The sequence below is a fragment of the Alosa pseudoharengus genome, unplaced genomic scaffold (genome assembly GCF_046254945.1).
Source record: "Alosa pseudoharengus isolate Yale_2024_CS ecotype anadromous, Long Island Sound unplaced genomic scaffold, YU_APseudo_1.1 YU_APseudo_1.1_scf_2, whole genome shotgun sequence".
NCBI classification, from domain to species: Eukaryota; Metazoa; Chordata; class Actinopteri; order Clupeiformes; family Clupeidae; genus Alosa; species Alosa pseudoharengus.
The window spans coordinates 44,015,956-44,036,029 of record NW_027468663.1 but is presented as its reverse complement, the minus strand read 5'-3'; the positions used below and the strand labels follow the sequence as shown (position 1 = coordinate 44,036,029).

Below are 20,074 nucleotides of genomic sequence, written 5' to 3'. Positions count from 1 at the left end.
TCCGTTTGGTGGTTTGTTTCACTCTGCCCTCCCCGTGCTGGGTCAGGGGCTGAGAGAGTGGAGATGTAATGGGCTGTTTGTTTATCGGCATGCAGTAAACAAACCTTTGCTGCTCACTGGGGGTGGTCAGTGATGACCATATGGCAGACCTGCAGTCGACGGAGAGAATCTGTGAATACACCGAGTGTCAGAGGATCTGATGGGGGGGGGTGAATGGAGTGGGCGTTTCCTGAGTCACCTTGAGCACAACAAACAAACAAAAAGCACTTTAGCAGCCATGTGAGAAGCCTCAGCTGAGCTCTCCACTGAGAGATAACCAACTCGCATGTGCAGCTTCTCCCGCTTGGACCCCATATTCATCCATGTGGAGGTTCCCACTCTGTAACATCCCATGAAGTGTTTCTGAATACACAATACTTTACTGTTATATCAGTTTAGTAACAGTGTGTGAAAGCAAATCCATGCTCTTTTTACCTGATGCACACTGTACATGCTATTTATATATGAAAGCATGCTTTGGAGGTCTGCGCTGAGGGTATAATGACAGGGCCAAATGCAGACAGGGCTTGCCACTTCGCCACTTCTCTTGTGTCAGCCTACAGGAGCAATAATCAGTCAGTCATGGGCTAGCAAAATGATAACACAGCATGTGCTTCAACAGTGACAAAAGCATTAGTGGTGAACTGCTAGTATTGCTGTTTCCCATGTATGCTTCCTGAGCACCGAACATGTGTATAAAACAGAGTGTGTGTGTGTGTGTGTGCACCACTGCTGAATGTGCACACTTTCCCCTTGGCAAGCTGCTCTCCCATGTTTCTGTTGTTCGTATTGTTGGTGTGTATTTCTGCAAGGCAGAACACAGCTCTGTCTGAGGCGGTTTTGTGTTTTGAGAGCTCTGTAAGTGCCGAGCTGTCCTCACTGTTTCCTGTGTGTAAGCAAGCAGCATGACAATCATTTCCACTTTAAATACATGGATTTCTTTGATGTTCCTTAGTTATGCTAATCTGTCTGTCCCTCCTACCACTCCCCCACCCTACCCGTCTCTCTCTTTCTGTCTCTCTCTTTATGTGTCTGTCTCTCCATCTTTCAATAAAGAGCAAAGACAGCTCTCAAAAGGTACCCACCCCTGGCTAGTCTCCACACTATTGAAGAGGAGTTCCTTTGATGTTTGGAAAATGAAAGTGATTGTTGTTTATATTTTTATTATTAAATTCCATTCTGACAAAGTCAGCTGTCCTTAATCACAACATAAAGCCATTTAGCAGCAGCCAGACATCTCATCCTACAGTAGCATGAAAGCCATGCTGATAAACCCCCGGGAGGTGAGAGATGAGCACTCGCCTGTCTGGCCTTGCTTGAGCCGTTTGACAGGGGCTGTAGGCGGTTTAGTAGGTGCCTTCCTCCCACAAAGCAAAGCTGATTACCTGAGGCTGAGAGGTCCAGAGATCCCCGCTCAACTCTAGCCACCATTTATATCATGCCAAGAGCATTCTTTCACCTCCAAGACGCTCCACACTTGGCCCAGGCACTGAGGTAGAGAGGAACCACTAGATGCTGGCTGAGTGATGATTTGAGTGTTTTATAGTTTTATCTTCCACATCCACACCTCTTTCAATGACAAGGGGGGTTGACAGACATAGGTTCTATAATATAGGTAATAGGATGGACATTAATAAAGACACTAGTGGGGCTGCAGCAGTATATTGCTATTATAGAATGATAAGTCCAGCATATCATGCATTTAAACCTTTAAACACTGTTTGTTGCTACCCCCCTTAATTTACTGTTCGCGGTCAAATTCGACCGGACAGTTTTAACTGCTCTTATTTTAACATAAATACCAATAAAAATGACAAAAAGTATTTTTAAACCTCTATGGTATGATGATTATGATATCCTTGTGGAAAATAATATTGGCGTTGTTTTTTTCTTTTTAAAAATGTACACTTTAACCATAATAATAATATTTTTAATATATATATTTTTATTTTTATATATTTTTAAGATTTGTTGCCTCAAGGCAACATTGTACCATAATGGTAAAAAATAAAATAATTCCTATTTTTAAGAATTAAAGCTAACATTAATTTAAAACACCTTTCTGTATAACGTAACACTAGAACAAAAGTATCTGGTTTTCAATGCATTACAAGTCTCATACTTAACAAAAATCTAATTCTAAAATCTAATTTTAAATTCAGTTGTTGCTTAATTGTTGCATATTTTACATGAGTTATAATGATTAAAACAAATTATCATATGAAATAATCAAAATCACTGTTATTTACTAGTTTAAAGCTCCATAAATCTCCCCAAACATTCTCAGGTATACACATACACACACAAGCACCCACACACATCCATGAGTTGTGTGCACGTACACCCATGTATACCCATGTATGTGTACTGATGCACACTCATGCACACACACATAACAACATCCACTTTCCCTATGAGACCTGCACCTGACTTTCTGAAAGTTTGGTAAGCAATTTCTCTCAAAAGAGAAACATAGGGAATAGGCCTACACTGTAGCAAATAGAGGGATCAGTCAGGTCTCAAACTTGGGGCTACGGGGTAGCAAGTGTGTAGCTTGACCGCAACACCAAAAGCCATGGATGTTGGTATAGTCAGAGCACATACTCAACCATAGTGCTGGCATTCTGTAAAACTTCATGAAGCACACTCATGTACTTCACACCAAACCAGATTTTGTTCAAATCTACACACCTACTGGAAAAATGTAAGGTGCATTTATCAAATGTTATTTTGAAGTATTAAAAAACACTGTTGTTTTAGAATTTTCAAACGAAAGGGTTGGTAATTGGTGCTTTTACGATACATCTTTACTTATCAATAAAGCTTGCTCATATTGTTTCTTGATGATTTACTGTAAGTAAGGTACTGAAAAATGCAATTTTCGTAAGGGAAAATGTGGCGTCGCAAGACACCTGCACAGTCCCTGAATGAGGAAGCCAGGACTGCCTATGAGTCATGTGACTTCTTTCTTGCAGTTGCATTGGATAGTACTGGAGTTCCCACCCCTGCTGAAGAATTATCCAATCAAATGGATGTTTCATTTTGTTTAAACAAGCCAAATTAGTGTGTGTGTGTGTGTGTGTGTGTGTGTGTGTGTGTGTGTGTGTGTGTGTGTGTGTGTGTGTGTGTGTGTGTGTGTGTGTGTGTGTGTGTGTGTGTGTGTTTGTTTGTGTGTGTGAGTGGGTGTACATGTGTGTGTGTGTGTGTGTGTGTGTGTGTGTGTGTTCCTGTGAATGTGTGCGTGCATGCATGTGTGTGAACATTGGTGGTTCACATGCAGAAGTGGCAACATGACAACATTAACTGACAACATGAACTGTGTGTGTGTGTGTGTGTGTGTGTGTGTGTGTGTGTGTGTGTGTGTGTGTGTGTGTGTGTAGGTGTGTATGTTTCTGTGTGTGCGTGCATGCATCTGCGTGCGAACATTGAGATGGGTTCCTATAATTTACACAAGATTGATTTGTTTGGCAGGTGTGGTTCTCATTGGGTGAGAAGTACATTAGTTCAAGAATAGAAAACACTGGGCTCCCATAATTTACTCTAAGTTTTATAAGTATGATTCATGTGTAGAATAGGCACACAAGCACAGGAAAGTTGTAGGAGTGTGTGTATGGAGATGTCTTTCATCTCTTGGATGAAAATTATACTCCCACCTATGGCTGTAATTTTTGACCGCAAACAAAAAAAGTGTGACCAAGTTGAATAAATCACTCAAAATACAAAGAAATTAGTCACAACGAATTGCATGTGTTGCCTTTTGTGAAGGATATCATAAGGTCTTGAGGCAATCTGATGAAAAATGCCATATTTATGGTACAGGGAATGTGTATGGTATTAAAAACCTGAATGGACCTAATATTGGCTGCCAAAGGAGGAAGCATATCCAACATGTTTGTTCATATTTGAGAACACCATCTTAAACCAACTCCAACCATTATGCACTCTCAAAACAATTGTCAACGTCTCAACTCCTGTCTAAATCTGTGCTTCAAATTGGGAAGCCTATGGCTTACAAAGACCATATACAGTACCATGATCATACCATGATACTACTGCAAACCGTGCGACCATTATCATAGAAAAGTTTTCATAATATTGCAACTCAACAAGTGAGTCTAAATGTGTCCATTTAATAAAGCAGCATCAAAAAAGTAACTTCTTGGGTGTGAAATGTTTATGTCAGCTTGATGGAAGATTTTAAATATGATTGGTTTTAATTAGCACACCACCCCACAAAAAAAAAAAAAAAAAAAACAGTGCCTCCACAAGAACTTCATTATGGTCATCCTGTGTGCACACTCTGTGACAGTGTGGCCAGATTAGCCGTAGTGCATGCTCCTCCGGTAGGGTAAGGTAGGTTCAAGGGAATTAGGATGAAAGGGCAAGAGTTGACACCCTGGAGGGGAGTGCAGTGCGGTGAAAAACAAAAGCAAGGTGTGGGGAGTGCACCGCCCAGTGGGTGCAGTGAGGTAGTAGACTCCACGCCAGCATTGTTATATGGATCTGATAATTAGCACACTTAGCAGGGCTAATGAGTGAGTAAAGCTGATGACTGAGCTGGCTCAGAGGGTGAGTGCACGCACAGCAAAAAACAGGCCAGGGCATTAGGTGAGGTCCTGTATATATGTGTATATGTCCTGTATATATGTGTAAGCTTTATGTGTATGGAGCAACAAGGGGCAGGGAGAGAAAGAAAGACAAATGGATAGAGAGAGGTAGAGAGAGAGAGTAAGAGAGGTAGAGAGAGAGAAAGAGAGGTAGAGAGAGAGAAAGAGAGAGGTAGAGAGAGAGAAAGAGAGAGGTAGAGAGAGAGAGAAAGAGAGGTAGAGAGAGAGAGAAAGAGAGGTAGAGAGAGAGAAAGAGAGAGGTAGAGAGAGGGAGAAAGAGAGGTAGAGAGAGAGAAAGAGAGAGGTAGAGAGAGAGAGAAAGAGAGAGGTAGAGAGAGAGAGAAAGAAAGGTAGAGAGAAAGAGAAAGATTCTGCATCGGCTGTCTTAATGTAAATGTAATGAAGAGGTTGAGAGTCTGCTCCCTTTTATCCAGGGCTGTATGGAGGCTAAATGCAAGTAAAAGCAGTTTATCCACCTCTGATATTTCAGAAATAGAGTTTATCCACCTCTTATTAGAGTTTATCCACCTCTCAAAAGAGTGTATTAATATAGTTTATTAATACCACTGGTATTGTTATAAACATTGGACAATAACCTCCACCATCATCTTATTTCACCACTACACCCCTGTTTATAACATTATAGTCCTTTCAGCCTTGACTCCTGTTGTCCTGTAATACACTTCTGGTTGGACTCCCTGCTGTGGACCTGAATGAGTAACAGTTGGTAAAGAATGCGCCCTGAGAAACCTGAGCCAGGAATTTTGACATCATCATCTTCTCCTATCAGGTTTACAATGGCCTCCAATGAAATTGCACATCAACTTGTGTGTGCTAACAGTAGGCTATCTGTTTGACCTCTTCACAGTGTGTTCTCCTCTTGGATCTGATCTGCTCTTATTTCCAGGCATGATGAGAAAACTCAGCAGGTGGTAGAGCTGTTGTTTTGAGAGCAACATTTTTATGGAGTCAACTTCCAGGGTTTTTATGAGTCTCAAATGTAATTGCAAAGCTGAAAACTAAATTAAAAGCACACTGTGACAGTTATCATGACCACAAGTTACATTAGTAACAAAACTCATGTCTTACCTGTGCTTTTCCTTTCCTTTTCTTTTATTCACTGGCTTAAAATATGTTGTGCATTATCTTACGCATGCTATTTCTAAATTATATTTATGTCATTTTCGTATGATATTTTGTGAATTTGTTATGTCACTTTGTTTATGCTTCCTTATTCTGTTTTGGCTTTTTTTGGCTGCTTTAAGGCTATTTGAGAAATTAAATGGACAAGACTTGTATACCATTGCAGAATAAGGCTCCATAAATCTGCCCTGTCCCACCCGCACTCACTCATAGAAAGGGCTGGTTTGCAAACAGTGGCGACTTCAAATTCAGCATGTGCTGAGTCAGCCTGTTGCCTGCACCGCCACGGAGCTCATGCCATGCCTTGACCCACTGCACACAGGTCACCATTGTTGATTAAATGCTCACGAGGAGGCACTCACACACACACACACACAGACACTCACACACTCACACTCACACACACACACACACACACACACACACACACACACACACTGGGCATCTGTGTCAACAAAAAAAAGAACGGACAATAAGAGACAGCACTGTGACATCATGTGACATTCCCGAATCAATGTGTGACTAGTTAGATGGAGACATTGATTCAACTCATGCATTGATACCAGGGTCAGCAAGTCACCCGGCTCTGAAAAGCATGGCTCCACAGTGGAACTGTCACAGCTAGTTTCACACTAAACACAACACGCCTGACCGTACTGTCATCAATGCATGAACTTTTCACTTACATTACAACACATCAAGGGCGTAGGTTTGGTCTGAGCTTTGGTGGGGACACTACCCACTACCCCCCCCCCCCTCCTCCCTCCGAATATATAAAATGATTAAAATGTGCTACTGTCCAACTACTATCCATGATTAACATGTGCTACTGTCCAACTTGATCTAACTACACTGTGTAGCCTACATAATCTGATTTTAATATGTAGGCTACAGATATGTAGGCTATATTTAACATTTATTTTCCATTTGGTCTGTTATGAAATCATGCCCATTTAAGCACAGCTCAGTTTTAAGAAACTTAAATACATGCATGCTTAGCATTTTGTGAAAAGAAATCATTAAGGCTACATTGACAAACATGAGCTGCCTGTATATTCTCTGATTCTAATATTTACAGAAATCTAGGCGATGTAAGCACAGCTCAGTTTTAATAAATGCAGCCGAAAAACCATGTTGAATTTTGCTATAATTTATTTCAAAACCGGATTACTCTGGAACAGCAAACTATACACGGGAATGCATTACACCTTTGTGTTTGGTAAGGTCTGCTGTTTATTCTGATATATGGTTTGTCATGTGTTGCGTGAAGAGTGTGTAGGCCTACGATATTCCACCGAGACGAATGGATGTGGAGATGGGCGCAGAGAATAATTATTAAATCTCTTGAAGTTATTTTTCTCGCGAACTGTTTATTACAGCAAACAATGGCTAGCTAGCACCGTTTAAAAGCTGAGAAAAGGCTCTTTCATGTGACACATGTGTGATGAGTAGCCTACTTCTCGAGGAGTTCAACAGAGAAGAATGGGTGAATTTGGACGCACTTCATGCTTGTAGTAAAGATGAAGCGCTGCATGCTTATCTGCGCAGGAGACTGCGGCTCACTGGTAGTTATTATAGGTAACTTCAAATCAGCGCGATTTACCCTTATAGGCTACTGCACTTTACAAGATCTTTACGAGATGATCCGCAGCACTGAAGTGAGAAATGATGTAACTCTTTGTGTAGCGCATGTGAGCACTTTTCCCCCCATTTCAACCTGAATATTGGTGGGGACATTTCAGTCGTAATTTGACATTGGTGGGGACACGTCCTTCGGTCCCCACGCAAATCTACGCCCCTGCAACACATGCAGTCATTTCAAGCTGAACTTGAGAAAAAAAAACATTTTTGTAACAATCATGACAACGTAACATCATCTCAGTGTGACCATTCCATAAAGACTAGCGAATGTAGAGAATTTTGAAAATTCAATATACAGTATTATCAGTAATGAAATTATTAGGCCCTATGCAATTCATTAGGAAACTAATACTGGGCTCCTCTATATCTGGGGAGATGTATATCCAGATTTGAAAAGAGATTTAGCATGCTTTTGACAAAGGCACAAAGTAGAACAGTATTCTATCCTTGAATGCACTGTGAATTTTCAACTGAGACACAGTGGAGGCTTTCTGTGGGTAAAGACATCATGGCCTTAGCCTTTGTAATGCCATCAGGTGGGCTCTGGGACCAAAGTCTATCTGGCACTCCTCCAGAGGTGACGTGGCCTCTGCAATGCACAACTCTGGTTTTGTAGAGTCCAGCTGATGCTCCAGTTCCCTGACGACTCCCTCAGTCGCCCTGTTGACCGCCTTCCGGAACCTGATCTCTTGTGGTGATTGAGCAAGATATGTGTCATCGGGAGTCAGAGTTTGTGTCAGGAATGCAGCTGTCAGTGATATCTGTACACCACCTCCTAACATTTTCTCAGACAAGTTCTACAACAGTGAAAATGCTTCAAGTACATAAAACAGTGTACATGAAAGGTCTGACGTTGAAATGTCTATAGGACATCTCCAATCCTGGTCACCTAGTGCCACATAGTTGTCTTTGTGTACGCGCTTTCTTTCATTTCACTGATCTACCCACAACTCTGGCACACGTGACCGTGGGCCTCGCCTAGGAGTCTGACCTTTGTGACAGGCTGGTCTGCCATGTCTTAGCGCCACTGATGCCACACATCACATCTCACCCACACACACACACACACACACACCACACACACATACACTCGCACACACCCACACACACACACACACACACACACACTCGCACACAAACACACACACACACACACACACGCACACACACACACACACACACACACGCGCACACACACACACACACACACACACACACACACACACACACACACATACACACAAACAAATATGTGCCCTCTGCCTGCTCAGGAACAGCAGAGGCTCTCCATTATGCAGACAGGGGTTGACTGCGAGTTGACAGCCAGACTGAATATTCAGCGTCTGTTTGTGTCCCGCCAGAGCAACCCCCCCCCCCCTCTCTCACTCTCTCCCAGCACTAACAGACTGGTCGTCAGATCTGCCCCAGAGTCCACAGCTACCTGGGCCACCACTGACACAGATCTGCCCCAGAGTCCACAGCTACCTGGGCCACCACTGACACAGATCTGCCCCAGAGTCCACAGCTACCTGGGCCACCACTGACACAGTGACACTGACAACTGTGACGAGTCTCTCGCAGACAGCAAGGCTTGGTTTGTATGCATTCCACACACACACAGGCTGCCAGACGCTGAGTTACATTTCAATGTTTAATGCTCTCAGTCACTGAGTGTGAGGAATGATCCCATACGCAGGGGTCTGAGTTACACAACGTCATGAAGCTATCTAATAAGGTTGCAGATGAAGCAATTTGCCTACTGTTAATAAAAGTAACTGAAGCAAATGGGAAGCATCTGCATCTACAACAAAGGCAGAATTTCAGATTTTTTTTTGTCCTCTGCGAAAAAGGAGATAAGAGACATCTGTTGGCCACATGCTGGAATCTCTCTAAAAATAACTCAGACAGTGCAGAAGCCTTGTGTTCTGGATGAGACCAGTGTGATCAAGCATTCTCTCTCATCCAAAGGAATTTGGCCGAGCGCTGATTTTTTTTCTCTCTTTTTAGGACTCTCACCCAGAACCTCCATGTGTCCCAGCGCATTGATGATGCAAACTGACTGCTGGGTGTCAACACGTCCGAGAGGAAGCAGAACCTGCCGTAGGTCAGAATCCGAGCTGCACTTCCTCTTGTGGGGATTTCTAAAAAAGTCTCCACTTTTTTTCCCCACATACCCCCCCCCCCCCCCCTTTAGGTAACACCCTCTTTTGGTGTAAAGGCATGGTTCAAATGTGACCCAGGGGGCAGCTAACCCCCCCATGCCGTGACCTGAATAACTGACCCTGACCTGGAGGTGGTGATAATAGGGAGGTGCGTTTAGGAGCAGCACGTAGGCAAAGGCCACACCAGGCCAGGGCCAAAGGTCTCGAGTTCCTTCAGCTTCTCTCCTCTCGGCTCATATATCCACCAGACCTGAGGCCCTAGTTGAGCCTGGAGCACCACCACCACCACCTTTGTGCTTCAAATGAGACGCAAGACAAAAGGATGGCCCCTGCTCTGCTTGGCTCTTTCATGTGCGGGTGAGGTGCTGTATGACAAGACAAAGCTTCCCAGGAGGAGCCGGCCAGCGGGGAAGAGGCCGCAGCCGAAGCACAAGGCGGGCCTGCGTAAGCCGATTAAGCGCCGGCGCTGAGAATAGGATCAGCACCGGCGAACACACCCAGGCCTAAACCCAACACCTGCAGTGCTAGTTCTGCAACTACTGGCCAAGAGAGAGGGAGTCTTAAATGGATTCACAACTCCTTTAGGCTGTGCTCCTTGGAAAAGTGGTTGAAAGACTGTCTTGGTTTACAGAGAAGTGGAGTTCATTTTTGGTTCATGTTCATTCACATGGTTGGTTTATTCGAAAAAATCGAAAGCATCAATCAGAATTTTTTGACAGATCACATTTTGAGCAGGTCAACCTTTTAGCCAAATGCAACATCTAAAGTAACTTACATTAGTAGAAACTTGAGTTGACTTCTCTTCATAGTGGTAGGCCTACTGTAGCCTATACATCTGTAAATGATGTGCTTGATTCAGAACACTTTTTTCCTGGAGCTTGTTTAAGGAAAGAGTGACCTGGGTTTTTCCTTCCTTTACCTGAAGTTCACTGACTTATAAAGGTGTCCCTCCCCTATGCTGACACCTGTTGATTTTGACTGATACAATGCTGCCCTTTAGTGATGCAGGGCATCATGCAGCACTCCAGAGGAAAATAGCTGCAATACGGTGTAACTCTGCCCTCTAGTGGTCATCTGATGGTACTATGCAAATTGAAGGAAATAATTTGTTTTACACTTAATTACACTTAAGGCAGTATTTGACACACACCTTAAACATATGACTCATCAGAATCTGATGTTTAGATTAAATGTAGCTGAACTTAAAGGTATACAGTAACATAGATAGGTGTACAGTTATTTTGGTGTTGATACCTTTAATACCCCTCAAAAGGTGAAATATCACTACAGGTATTTAGAACAGTGGTTCTCAATGTGAGGTCCGCAACCCATAGCCAAGGGGTCCGCAAAAGAATTCGAATAATTAGCTTGAAATGATAAAGTTGAGGTTTATCATTTTTAAAAAAAAATCATATTTACTGATGACGCCACTTTTCACCCATAAAACAAGCAAATTGTGTCTATTTGTGTTCCCACCCACATTAACATTTAACTTGAAAAGCTTCACTCAGGTCATAAAGAACCTTTCCTACTGCTTAGGTTGGCCTACTTATCAGCTAACTATCTGATGAATGCGTAAAAATGTTTGAGTCAGTCCATGTCGACAAGTGATGAAAAATCCAAAATTGACAAAAGACCAAGTTACACACCTGCCAGAAAACATGGGATAGTGGACCTGGACACAGCTTCAGAGAATACAAATGGCATGCTTAATTGCTACGGTTATGAGGGGGTCCTCAGAAATGTTTCTCCCCCAAACGGGGTCATTGGAACCCCTGATTTAAAACAACATTCTTAGAGTAAAGTTGAGCAGCCTCATATGTATGTTGGTCATTGGTCAGGCTTTCCCCCCTGCACTGACTGCGCCAACTTCCCCCTGCACTAACTCCATGACAGCTGCAATACCAGATGCAGCAAAATACTCCACATCAACATAGAAACAATCAATACAATCAGTATATGCTTATGATTGTTTTTCATTTCAGACATAATTTTACCCTTCTCTTTGTACCACTTTCATTTCAAAACCATACTTTTCATTGGCATTCCCTATTGTGATGATGGCAGCAAATATGAGAACCTAAGAGCTACTCAGAGGGGTTTGCCTATCGAGACAACACATGATGCAACCAACACACCATGTCCCTCAGCAGTAGTTGTTGCTAGGTGAGGCCTCTGTTGTTCGCTGTGTGTTCAGTGGAGCCTTGAGTAACAATGAGCCTTGGAGAGAGGGTGGGTGGGGTTGTCAGTAAATGAAGAGGGGGGCCGCATAGTAATAGTGCGGGGGGGGGTTAACAGCAGGTCCTACCCCAGTGAACCCCTACCCCCACCAACTCTTTCCTGAGGCCCTTTTTTGCATGGGGTAGAGCTATTAGTGTCTTTGTATTCAATAGGGAGAAGGCCACCTGCGTTTGAACACAGCTTTTTAAAAGCACCAATAAAAAGGCCTCAGATTGTTTTGTTTTTTTAGTCGCCTGCAATTTTTTGTGTCATTTTGTATTCTTTGAAGTGATGGACTGAGAGTTTAAAAAAAATTGAAAATAGGATTGCATTTTAAATTTATTACAAAGAGCCGAGCAAAGAGTTTAAGCCACTTAAATGAAATACTGATTGACGTGATGGCGCATTAGACTATGTGAGGAATATATATGTAAAAATTGCATGAAATGTAATGTTTCTATAGATTTTATATATTCTGGGTTTTATTTTTCTTGGTATATTTCTAAAACTGTGCCATAAAAATTGGCGAGCATTTTAGTTGGTCATATGACTTACATGCAATATCATCATTCACCACTGAGAGGCAGACAAGACCTTATTTAAAATGGGCAACAGCCATCAGAGCAGATGGCTTGTTTTCATTGCCTCCGAAGTCAACGTCGAGGCGCTACACGGTTTCGCTCTCCTGTGAACATGACACACGGTTTTACAATCACGCAGACGGGGCCATACAACACCCAGTAAATGTTTCATAACTCGGCCTACTCAAAATTCTGCTGGTAAGGAATAAAGCTCGATGCGTATGCTTATGACCTTATTTGTGTGTAAATAGTAGGCTAGCCTATATTTGTAATACACTTATTTTTCGAGTATTTTTGGTCAAGCCCTGGATATCATGCAATATAGCCTATATGCTTGAATTAGATTGCATTTATAGACTTCTTGGTTATCAAGTTATTTTAAAATAGGATGCTGAACTGGATTGTATGATAGTGATTTTGTAAAACCCTGATGACACTGTTGTTGGTAAAACCCTGACACTGTTGGGTGTTTGGGGGCATATAGCCTATATAAAGGTGTTTGTTTTGAAAGTGAATTTCTTCTCCTGCTTTGCATTGCCTCTTCCTTCCCCTCTGAAAGTCACATGGCAGTTTAACAGTGATCATTCACACCACCACACACCCTCGCTCTCTGCGTCTAACTGCCTCTAAGTGTGTCAAATGTGCGCATGAAACTGCCAACTGAGACAGTTTGAGTAGCAAAATAAAGGAAGAGGAAAATGAAAGCACTCTGACACCCGTGAATAGGACCAAACACGCTGTCGTAGTCTCTGGGTGAGTGAGGTATAGCTTAGCCTTAGTGGATTCACAATTGTGATAACAGTTGGCCTGTTTTGCTTTCAGAGACAGTGATGCTGCGTATTTGACTTCCCGCCAACTTTCAATGGTTTCATATCTAAAAAGGTGACATTGCCTTGTTATACCAGTTCCCTCGCACTCCCTTTTACCTTGAGTGAACTATTAAGACAAACCTGCTTGCCATGACCTGTTAGTGGAAGTGTGTGTTGTAGCCACCACAGAGTGAAGCATCGGGGCTGTGCTGAGTTTTGGGGGGGAGTGGCAAGAGAGCTCTGCCCTCTGCCTCCACAGCAGACCAGTTTAAACTTGACCCAGACAGTTAAGCCCCAAAACTCTGACGGGGAGATATATCCAATAAGCTTCCCCTTCCACTGTAGCTATGCCAGGTCAACAACCCCCCCAGCGCAACGCAATCCCCGCCCAACTACCGCCACTCCCCTGAGTCATCCACTTCTACTATGCAAACATCACAGATGTATCTGTTCTGGATTTTTACATAGAGGACAGCAGAGACTGGGCATCAGCATGGACAGTAGCCCACCTTCAGGTGAAGTGAGACACACAGGATGAAAGTAATTTCAAAGTTTACCGGCTCAGATCCAGAGGAAATCATGTATTTTGACTGAAGCAGCCTGTAAAGCTTGTAAAGCACATCTTCTCTAGATTTTTATGACAGTATTTTGCAACATCATTTTGCTACGCTAATGCAACTTTGCTGTAAACTCTCAGCTTGTGGGCTGCCTGTTTATAGGAGTTCTCAGGCCTGGCACACAAATACCTGATTTTTTGTTCTACAACACACCCATACATCTCCATAGTGGCAAGCATGCAACAATTAATGGACAACAAAAGATCTAGATTTTACTTTCTCATTGTGTAAACACAGGGACACAGGTTTGGATGACTAGTCCAGGTAGGCCAATTTATATACTTCTGAGGAGAGATGGAATCGCTAGACTGTGAGGACTTCACAGCTGCACAGAACAGCAGCCAACACCCCCCCCCCCCCCCACCACCACCACCCCCCCCCCCCCCATACGGCAGCCGGATGCAGGTTGCCATCTCATCTAACGCGGTGTGTTTGTAAGCTGTTTAAAGTTCCAGGAACAACACATTTGTTCTGTTTCAATAAGTGACAGTGTTGTTATTGCTGAAGAACAGCAGCAATCAATCCAGATTCAATGAGTGGCAGATACCGTTAAAATGTGCCAGTGTACCTTTAACAGGAGTAAGTGACAACTGTCTGTAGGGAGTACAACTCATTATTCTATTGACATCAAGCCCACTCATATACTTCTCTCCGGTTGGCTTGTCTAAGATGAGTGCTCTGGAAAGTATCTAAAAAGTGCTTGCAGTACTAAAATAATAATAATAATAAATAATATAATCAATACAATACTTTTGTTTATAAACATAGTATACATGTTGTTACAACATGTAAAATGATTTACACATCCATGCATGGACTTTTTAAAGGTAGAGGTGAGGGAATATCTACACACACACACACACACTATGAAAATGCATTAATCCCAACAGATTAAAACCTAAAAATAAAATGTAAACATGGTATTCCATGTGAAGAACTGTAGCCAGGAGAATTCTAAAAGGAAGTTGTAAGAACTAGCACCATGCCTCCAAGACAACTCAAAGTTTGCCAAGACTGGACCTTCTCCACTCTTCATCTTCCAGACAGTACTTGAAGTGATGAGAAAAACACCAGCCACAATACCCCCTTTTTAAAAAAGCTCAACATCTTGTACAACTCACAAAATAAAAGGTTTATTGTTGAACAACAAACTTCACACATACATTAAAAAGGACCGGGTTAAACAAAAACTGCTGACAAAAAAAGAACACAAAACAAGAAAAGTAACTCCTTTTCTTTGGCCCAACCCCTCTCATACAAACAAAAAAAACTAGTTATGGTGCAACTAGTTATGGTACAACAAAAAGGTTCATACATAAAATTTACTGGAATGCTCTGAATTCAATGCTGATTTGTACATGTTCTGTTGAAACTGAGACATGGTCAAACAAGGTATATTTCATACAGAAGCACCGATTTGGTCACAGGAGATCATGATAAAGTGGCTGACCTCATAACAATATGTACAAAAATATAAAATGTAAATAAAAATACAAACAAATTTCAGTTTTATGTTTGCCGTTCAGAATGTCGAGACACTTGTTGGAATCTGTCGTGGTTCTCCCTGGAGAAAAATTTGCAGTCGGGTTGGTTGAGCACGGATGGTGAACTTGCTTGATGATGACCATGTTTTCATGTTTTTTTTTTTATTTTAATGTTTTATGTCTTTTCTGAGTTCTGTCCCCAAGCCCAACTGTGGAACTGAAGAGGCTTCGAACAGTTCAGCGGGACGGAAGAGCGCTTCAGTCGTCGTCATCAGTTTTCTGCTTCTTGGGGTCTACTTCGTCCTGTTGAAGGAAAGTGACATATGTTTTAAGTCAAACAATGAGGTGAGGCCCTACAACTTGAAATATCTTCATTCAGGTTATGTTCAGTGAATGTCCCCTACCTCATCATCTTCATCATCGTCATCATCATCTGCTGCTCGTTTTGTGCCACCACCAAGGTCATCATCATCGTCATCGTCTTCCTCATCTCCTTGAAGGAAAGAATACAAAATCTTAGGCAATCCTCAACAATGATTACTTTTGAGACTACTTCAATCTAAGATCTACTTCAATTCTATCCATTTAAAAAAAAGTGTTTCTCTTGACATTTTCATATTGTATCTTTACAGCCAGGATGAACATTTGCCAAAACTAAACATTGCAAAAGTTAATGCATCACATCGAAAACATTTATACATACCCTCTCCGTCTTCATCCTCGTCCTCTTCATCCACTTCCTCATCATCCTCATCATCTACCTCTGGCTCGCCATTCTCCTCATTCTCCTTTTAGGGAAAAAGTAACTAACTTACTAATGGGATGGTTTCCATTCACCATTTGACCTTAAAAATGAATTTGGTTACTGAACTGAACATATCCAAAGGACCTCACCTTTCCATTGGTAGCAGCATCCTTTCCATTCTCCTTCTCTTCCAAGAGCTTCTTCTCTTTCAAATCCTGTGAAAAACACAAACACAAAAAATTCCCATGGGTCTTGAGTAAGGCTGATGGTGTACAAGAGGGTATGACCAAACTATTTCTTTGTGTATCATTACAAGTTAAAGGAAGGGATAATACGCTGCAATTATTCTCGATTTAGACCTAATCTGTGACGTTGATAACACGCCCCCTCCACACGAGGAGGGCGGGGGAGGAATCTCACACAACAGGGACTCTCCTTATTGGCTAGGAAGGCTGTTTGCCTGGTGCCACTCAATGCTTCAACTCCGATTCCCGCCTACTTCAACCGAGCTTAATGCTTTGTAATCTGATACCTTGATATTGAGATACCATGGGTATTGTAGTTCGGAGAGTTTTGCGAGCACCATATGCTTATACGAAGACACGCCCGGGGAAAACACTGCAACTCCCAGCGTGCCCGAATAATTTATTTAAATACCACAACGGGGCACTCTGATGCAGAACCAGCAAGAGGTTGATTGAGAACGAGCTCCGAAACAATGGGACCAAAGCATGGCCGCACAAACTTGCGACCTAAATAAACGCGCCCATATAAGACGCGCAGACAACATTTAATTTAAATCACTCGAGCAGGCTACCCAAAACAACTTTATATTAAACGCTCGAAGCCTGGCCTAATAATGAAAAAGCTTTCAAGGTGACAACACACCTTCTATTTATAGCGTGGTATATTCATATGCGGACCAAATGGTTTTAATCAATTCTTTTATAGCCTATAGCTTAATCTTTAGCCTTTAAGCCGTTTATAAGCTCCCTCGCGTGGTGCCGTCTCTTTGAATTAGCCAACAATACAGTGGGTCCTACATAAGTACTCTTAACTTGAGTGAATAAATGTATATAGCCATTTAAATTATGGGTTATCGTGTGTCGGAAAAGGTATGTCGTGACTTCTGTTAATTTGGATATTTATTGATTAAGCCTACCAATCATCGTTCCGCTACGAGACAACATTTCGCTTCGAGCAGCTGGTTACTCAAGGGTTAATGTTTAGTTGATAAGGTCATTTTTGATATAGCCCACCCGCTGAGACAAGAGGTACTATTACCGAAAATAGCACTCGCGACTCGGCTGTTTTACGCGTTCAGGTTTGTGGTGATTAGCGTCCTTCCTCAGATATCGCAAACATGTCACATTTACAATCATATTATTTTATTCGCAGTAGTGTACAGTTCCCCTTCTAAACTGGTTTGGCTCAAATAAATCGGACGTAGGCTACCCTGTGAAGTTCAAGCAATTGCGCATGTAGTCCAAAAACCTGATTTCCGTTAATCTTTTTTCTGTTTTATTAAAAGCACTCATCAGTTAAGAGGTATGCGCTCCAGCGGAGCCTTCAGGCTCCAGTTCCGATTCATTCTGTAATTGTCAGGCATCCTAATGGTGTAGCCACACGAATAGCGCTACGAAGCTGTGAAATGTGATTGTGCTATGGCTACGGCGCAAACGAATGTTACCGTGCTTTAAATTAACCGATGTTGGGTACCATTTACAGACATCTACATCAAAGCCGAAATGCCCAAGTCAAAACGAATGAGTATGAGGGGGATGAGAGCGCATCAATCATGTCAAGGCTGTGGGCTTCAGTCACGGCCGGGGAAAACCGGCAAAAGTTGTCCATCTTCCAAGCATCGCTGCTTTTCGAGTTAACAGCCGTATTTATTCCAAATAATGCCATAATTCTGGAAGTGTACATGTACATTCTCGTGACCGATAGTCAAAACAGTGCCGACAGCCGAAATTACAACAGCAATAGGCTCCTAGTCTCGATGCTGGAAACAGTTTGACAAAGAACAGCTATACACGCCGTCTCAATCATTACGCCATTATAATTCATATTCGCGGCAATCAAGGGCAGGCCTCAATCACATGAACACACAAGAAGTAAATCTGACAAGACTGAAATCATCAGCGCTGCTGTTTAAGAACACCCGACACGCTTGTATAAACAAAGAACCCGCGCAGACTGTTACACTACGGACAATGAAAGCAAGCGAATGGGTTGTAGGCTACGCTATGTCAGGAGCTAGTTACAATGAATAAATAGACCAGTAGACGGTTTAAATGACTTAAGCGCAAAACTGCGTTCTCTCCATGTAACTCGAAGCCAAATGTGACTGAAAATTCGCAAGTATCCCCTCCAGTTTATCGCAATTACAGAATAGGGCTCGGATAAAATCTGGGTTACGGAACCCTTCAACATTCCTCTATTTGAGGAATAACCGATATTGTGTTAGAAGCCTTACCTTGGCGGAGATTTCAGTTGCGGAGTCTACTTTTGTGTCTGCCATGGCTTATGTTAAATTTTAGTATGATACAGGACACCGAAAACAAAAGTATAATCCACAAGCAACCCGCTGTAGATCACTGTTAATGTGGCCGTGCTTTCAGCATGCGATGGAGGAGGCTTTAATATAGATTAGTGGGCGGGGTGGAAAGGCAGTGAGGTCTACATGGTTGGTCAGAAATCCCAAATAGGTGTGTTTCGTACGCGTTGAAGTGGAACAATGGATAGTGTTTCCAAACCAAGATGACACACCTCTCTCAACAATCTCCTTCGCGTTTGACCGTTGCCAAAGACGTAGCTCAATAGTTAAAACAAATTTCCACTTCACCAATATCTAGACCCAATTTCCACTTGAATTGGTGAGAGTATTTCGACAAAGACTTCCAAAAGTCATCGAATGCCAGTTTGCACTGCATTTAAGCAGCAACCAATAACACATTAACGATGTCACGTCTATTTGTAATGATTGGTGTCGCAATTTAACCAAAACTATTCTTGTTGAGTGAGCTCGCGTCAAGTAGTTGGAGATAGTTTGCGGTCAATTCAGAAATCACTAACTATGGTATTTACAACGGAAATTGTGTATAAAAACACTCCGTGGGCTGCTAGGAAGGCGCGTACTTTTTATCCAGTCTTCACCAGACTACAGCCCCTCCCCTTTCCGTCAATTTGGAATGAAAGTCTCCTCGATGCGTAAAATGAAGCCCACGGGCGCAGGAAAGTCATAGTTACAACCAGCAGCCGTAATACAGATGCGTTACTCATAACCACACTATTCCTTGCTGTAAGCCTAAAGCAAGGCAAAAACAAGAAAGGGGTCAAAACGTTCGTATTTTTTAATTAAAGTAAAATAATTTACATATCGTTTTCGATACGTTAAAACACGCGAGTGAGTAGCGATTAGCCTACTAGACGACAATGAACCTAAAGGGCCAAATTAAGCTTAGGCAGATCTAATTGATAATTGTCCTAGCAGTAGGCTACATATGGCGCGGACAAAGCACTTGATGCAACCGGTTCAGACCAAGGGGGAGGAGATAGAAGCACTCTTCATCATAACCTACATTCAAATTTTACTTCGGTGACGGTATGTTTTCATCCCACACCTTTGATTGGTGGGAAAATCGAGTAAACGGAGATTTGACGCTTTGCGCACTGCTATTGGGTAGAATGTACATCAACCAAAAGGGGACCTACAGTAGCCCGTAAATCCTGGAAACTGGATCTGTACATGGCTCAGACGTGACAAGTCTGACGAGTGGAGATTTTAGTTTGAGGTCAGTGTCCGTGTTTTGCTCCTAATTTTAACCCAATAAAAGGATAACGAGAAGTGTTTCTAAATCATCGTTATTGCGCTGACCTACCAACAACCACACTAACGCATATTAATGGACCAGAGGGTAAAAGCATAAGCTATCGGCTTTACGCTGCGAATGCACAGGTGAAGAGCAAACCACGTGTGCCTAATTTCAAATTAGTATGTAAAAACACAATACGACTTTTGGC

General features: G+C 42.4%; 1 protein-coding gene across 2 annotated transcripts; it reads right to left on the bottom strand.

The window, feature by feature from the left end:
• Positions 1-14,936: 14,936 nt before the first annotated feature.
• On the bottom strand, positions 14,937-18,683 carry ptmab (prothymosin alpha b). 2 transcript variants are annotated; one of them, XM_076295125.1, is made up of 5 exons: positions 18,528-18,683; positions 16,198-16,263; positions 16,007-16,091; positions 15,708-15,796; positions 14,937-15,606 (listed from the first exon to the last, which is right to left on the bottom strand). In XM_076295125.1, exons 1-5 carry the CDS (start codon positions 18,570-18,572, stop codon positions 15,562-15,564), a joined length of 330 nt encoding a protein of 109 aa, XP_076151240.1. In that variant the 5' UTR covers positions 18,573-18,683; the 3' UTR covers positions 14,937-15,561. The 2 variants fall into 2 exon arrangements, with proteins under 2 accessions (XP_076151240.1, XP_076151241.1); XM_076295126.1 differs by having other exon boundaries at positions 15,708-15,793.
• Between the last annotated feature and the right edge of the window lie 1,391 nt (positions 18,684-20,074).